The sequence below is a fragment of the Gekko japonicus genome, unplaced genomic scaffold (assembly GCF_001447785.1).
Source record: "Gekko japonicus isolate JY-2015 unplaced genomic scaffold, Gekko_japonicus_V1.1 scaffold113, whole genome shotgun sequence".
Lineage (NCBI taxonomy): Eukaryota > Metazoa > Chordata > Lepidosauria > Squamata > Gekkonidae > Gekko > Gekko japonicus.
In genome coordinates, this window is record NW_015160211.1 from 42,992 (window position 1) to 47,879 (window position 4,888).

General features: G+C 50.4%; 1 protein-coding gene across 2 annotated transcripts in view; it reads left to right on the forward strand.

The window, feature by feature from the left end:
• Window positions 1-1,802: 1,802 nt before the first annotated feature.
• Window positions 1,803-4,888, forward strand: part of RCN1 (reticulocalbin 1) — a 17,236-nt gene continuing 14,150 nt past the window's right edge. Inside the window, exons 1-2 of one of the 2 annotated variants that reach the window (XM_015409694.1) lie at window positions 1,803-1,899; window positions 2,002-2,267. In XM_015409694.1, coding sequence (XP_015265180.1) covers window positions 2,026-2,267 — 242 coding nt within the window. In that variant the 5' untranslated portion in view covers window positions 1,803-1,899; window positions 2,002-2,025. The remainder of the gene's footprint in view (window positions 1,900-2,001; window positions 2,268-4,888) is intronic. The other variant, XM_015409686.1, reaches the window with a different exon arrangement.

Consider the following 4,888-nt stretch of genomic DNA (forward strand, 5'->3'; position numbering starts at 1 on the left):
CGTTGCCTGCCCATCCCTGATCCGTCCCTACCACCGAAAACGCACACTAAAAAAGAACCACCTACCTAGGTGGTTCTTTCCAGTAGAGCGCCTCAAGCCGGGCCATGGGATCGGCCGGCGCGTCCTTGCGCCGGCGCATCCCGGCCCCCGGGCGTACTGCGCATGCTCGAGCATGCGCAGTTCGGCAGACTCCCCCTCCCATCTGACTCTTCCTCCCCGGCATCTGATCGTGCCAGGGAGCAACGCGCCACGGCTCGGGGGATCCGTGGGATCCCGCCGTGGCGTCTCAACTTTGGTGCGGCTCAGATTAGCCGCAGTTCAGCCGTCCTTTTCCCTGCCGTGTGGCAGGGACCTCAGTCGGGCTAATGTAAAGGCTCTACGGTGTGAAGGCTGGACTAAGTTGTAAAGATAGTGGGCAATCTGGCCATATTGAATTGGGAGATTCAACTGAGCCTGAGAAAATATGCTAAATTGTGTAGGACGTAAGACTTGAAGTTCCAGGTCAAGCAGTCTCCGTTTAATAATCTGGAAAATAGGGACTTCATCCAGTGAGTAGAACTACTCTAAGGAAAAGCCAATTTGACTAATCTTCTTGCTGGTTTTATTATATGCCATTCTGTTAAGGTTGGGAAACGCCTGAAGATTTTAGCAGTGGTGCCTTGGGAAGTCAGGTTTGGAGAGGAAAGGGACAGGACCTCAGCAGGATATAATGCCATAGCATCCCACCCTCTAAAGCAGCCATTTCCCCCAAGGGAACTGATATCTGTTGACTGGAAATTCTAGGCAATCTCCAGGTCCGGTGGACACCCTATCTGGAGATCAGTTGTAGTTTTCTGGGAGATTTCCAGGCCCCACCAGAAAGCCTACCTGGGCTTTATTGAAGGGTATTGAAAAATTGTTTAGGTAAAAAATTTTTAAAGCCAATCTGGGGGCTATTTTCAATCAGGGAAATAGTGACAGGGAAAAGTTAACCGCCCCTAGTTCCTCAGAGCAAGTCTCAGTCCAGATTGTTCTCTCCTAGACAAGTTTTTAGTACTAAATTTCCTATTTGAAGCGCCAGAATTATGTGGTTTGGCCCTAAACACTGCACTGTTAAACAGGCGTTTCTCTATAGTGCTGTCATGGGACAGTAGCTTTCTCTTCACCTCCCACCCCAGGTTTATAGATAAATCTCCCCACAAACGCCATGCCAACATAATCTGAAATATTTAAAATGATCTAAATTTTAGTAAGGAATTAATTGCATGTACAAGTGAGATTTTTTAAAGAAGCAGTTGTGGTCGCGTAGGGCTTCTTAGTATTTTTTTAAAAAACTCTTTACATCAGACCCCACTATTTGGACACAAATCCCATTGGATTTAGTGGGAATGTCTTCCAAGCAAACAAACGCAGATGATAGAACATTCAATTCCTACAAAGCAAGGAGAAATCTTTTCCACGCTGGAACAGAGAACTCTCCCCGGGACCTGCTGCACACTACAGCTCATCGCTGGCTCTCTGTCCCAGCCGTCTCGCGGGGAAACTCGAGCCGCCTTGTAAACGTGGCGATCCGGTGGCCCCTCGTAGTCTCCTCCCACAGGCCCCATCTTCCTTGCCCAATCGCGAGAGTTGTAGCATGAAAGGGCACAGGCGAGCAAATCGTTTGCAACCCTACTCCTGACTGGCTGGCCGGGGGGGGGGGGGATTCCAACCCCAATCCAAATTAGGTCATTCATGCGCGTTCCTAATGGGAGGCTTTCCCAGCCGGTATTGTGCAATGGGGGGTGGGGGGAAAGTGCCGCCCCGCGCCGGTGAATCTTTTTTGCGGGCGAGTTGAGGGAGACCCGCGTTCCGCCGGTGCTGCTGCGCGGGAGGTTTCAGGCTGCAGCGAACGAGCGCGTTTGCAGGTAAAGACGCTGGGTGAGTTGACTCGAGCCTTGCATCCCACGTTAGAAAGTTTCTGTTTCTTTGACGCCTTATGCAACTTCTGTGTTGCTCCCCCCCGCCCCTGCCCCGTGACAGACCCTGCTTTGGCCGGACCAGAGAATGGGCTTCAAAGCCCCGTGCAGCTACTTCCCGGTGTTGCTGCTGCTGCTGCTTTGCCTCCGGGGGTCCCGTGGCGTCCCCACTTTCAGGAAGGAGAGGGGAGTCCATCCTGACCCCGAGCTCAGCAATCAGCAGCACGAAGATAACCAGAGCTTCCAGTACGACCACGAGGCCTTCCTGGGCAAAGAGGAAGCCAAGACTTTCGATCAGCTCACCCCAGAGGAAAGCAAGGAAAGATTGGGGTAAGACCGCCCGGGCGGAAGCAATTCCCCGTGATCGGATGAAAGTCCCTGCCGCTTTTGTTCTTCTTCTGAAAAGAGATCGCTGTAATCTGACTCTGCGAGGCCCTGATTGTGTGCCGGACCGGTTGAATGAAAACATCTTCAGATGAGTTTTCCCGGCAGAGGGAAGGGCCCTTGATGTTAGTCAGGTTGTGACACCAGCTCCTCGGATACAAGGAAAGTTAATATTTCCCGGCCTGGGAGCGGCTGACTGTGCAGGGAGGGGAGCGGGAGGCAGCAGAGTGACTGTAATTTGCTGATAACGTGGCAGTGGGGAGGTCTCATGCATCGCTGTTTCGAACAGGGAGAGAACAACCTACTTTCATTATTAGAAAGGAGGCACCTTCTGAATCTTTATGTATTAAGCAAAACTCCAGTATTTCTTTCACCTGAGGCCGACCGTTAAATCGGAGAGGATTGTAAATGGACTGTGCACAACACAGATTCCTGTTCTGGAAGAGATCTCCTGGTGTACAGAATACAGTGTATTCATCAGAGTTTCCTACCAAAGATAACTTCTTGGTTCAAAACTTTCTGCTGTTCTCCTTTAAAGTTTGGTGTTAGAAATCTCCACTTTCCCTTTCTGTGTTTTTCCTATTTCTTTTTCCCTATGACACTTTCTTAATCTTGGACTATTACTTTAGAAAAGTCAAAATTATTAGGGTGGCTACCTATGATTTTGAAGAATTGCATTCAGAAGTACAGCCATGGCCAGTGAAAATGACCATTAACAAATATGTAGCTTCAGTGTTCTCCCACGGAAGTGCTAAAATACCCAACTGAATGCCTAGGAACTGTGTGGATGGAAGAAAGGCACTCAGGGGTCGTTTAGTAGAAAAAGAGCTAGGGGAACTCATTAGCATAACTCATTAGCATATGCCACACCCCCTGACATCAGGGGTCTGTCGGTGGACCTGCAAGGCCGGCGGGAGTGCGAGGAAGCCCCGCCAAGGCCCTCCCTGTCCCCAGGCAGGCAGGGGCGGGGAGGAAGCAACTTACCCTCCCTCTTCTCCTGCCTCCTCCTGGCTGAATGAGGACCGGAAGTGGGGCGGCCGGAAGCAGGGGGCGGGGCTTCATCATGTGCCCCGACCCCCTGTACCTCACCCGGGGGAACTGCGATACCCCACGTTCCCCCCCCCCGAATCTACCTCTGAAGGCGCTTGTTCTCCAGGACAGCTCACAGTTGGAAGCCAGCTGGGCAGGCTGTGTTGTCGTACCTGTCAGCCTGTATGTAGCTTGAAGCACTGTTGTGTGGGCTAGTTGGCACTTTGTATGTTTGTTTATATATTTATATTATTTATGGTCCGTCTTTCTCACTTGGAACAAGGTTTGAGTCCATGACTTTGTTCTCCTGCTTCAGACCAACACGGCTGCCCACCTGGATCTTCCTCCTTGGACTCAAGGTGGATTACACTTCCAGTATACTAGTAGTCTGCAATTGCTGCCTTTGGGTCAAATACAGCTTCTTGTGGAGTGTCACTTAGCTATTCACTGTACCATTGCTCCTTCTCTTTCTTCTCCAGTACAACATAAGGGACTGTTGTTAGGAAATAGGCTTGCGTGCCTTCACCTCTGCTTCTTTGTAGGAGAAAAGTCTAATTATGTAATTTCTTGATTGATTAAAAATTTCCCCACTTTTCAACATGAATATTATCCCAAAGTAACTAAGATTAATAAAATTAATTCACTAATAAGCAACCACTTAAAAACGTTGAAAACCGGAATGTAGCAGACATGGAAACATTGGGAGAGTCATTGGGGCCCCTGCCACACGGCAGGGAAAACACAGTGAAAAACGCGGCTTTTAAAAGCCGCACCAAAGTTGCGACTCTGTGGCGGGATCCCACGGATCCCCGAAGCCGCGGCGCATCGCTCCCCGGCACGATCAGATGCAGGGGAGGAAGAGTCGGAGGAAAGGGGGAGGCTGCCAAACTGCGCATGCTCAAGTATGCGCAGTTTGGCCGGGGGCCGGGATGTTCCGGCGCAAGGACGCGCCGGCCGATCCCACGGCCAGTTTGAGGCGCTCTACTTTGGAAGAACCACCCAGGTAGGTGGTTCTTTTTAGCGCGGGTTTTCGGGCGGGAGGGAAGGATCGGGGACGGGCAGGCAACGATTCCCAGATGTTGCCGTGGGATCGCGCCCGTTTGCTCCGCCCCCGTTCTGCCTCGCTCCTGGACCAAAACCCCTCGTATGAACAGGGCCTTCGTAAATCAAACGAGTATCTTGGGGGAAAATGTTCCAAAGATGTGACACCATAGCTAATAAGGCCCTGTCTGTGGTTACTGCCTGTCTTACATTGGACGGCAGGGGGATCTGGAGAAAGACCTCAAAATGGGCAGAAGTGTACAAAAGGAGGCATTCTTTAGGGTTTCACAAGTAAAAATTAGCACTTTTGCATCCAGAAATAAACTGGGAGCCAATAGAGGTTTTTAGTTTACAGAAGGGGAAGTGTTGCAAAGATGTTAGGAAAAGAGAGGAGTAGCTGGGATGAGATAGAGAAAAGAAGGTGATAGTGGTTCACCTAAGTAACAGGGATCTAATAGGAATCTATCAACCTGGAGAGGATTTAAAAGATTTACTGT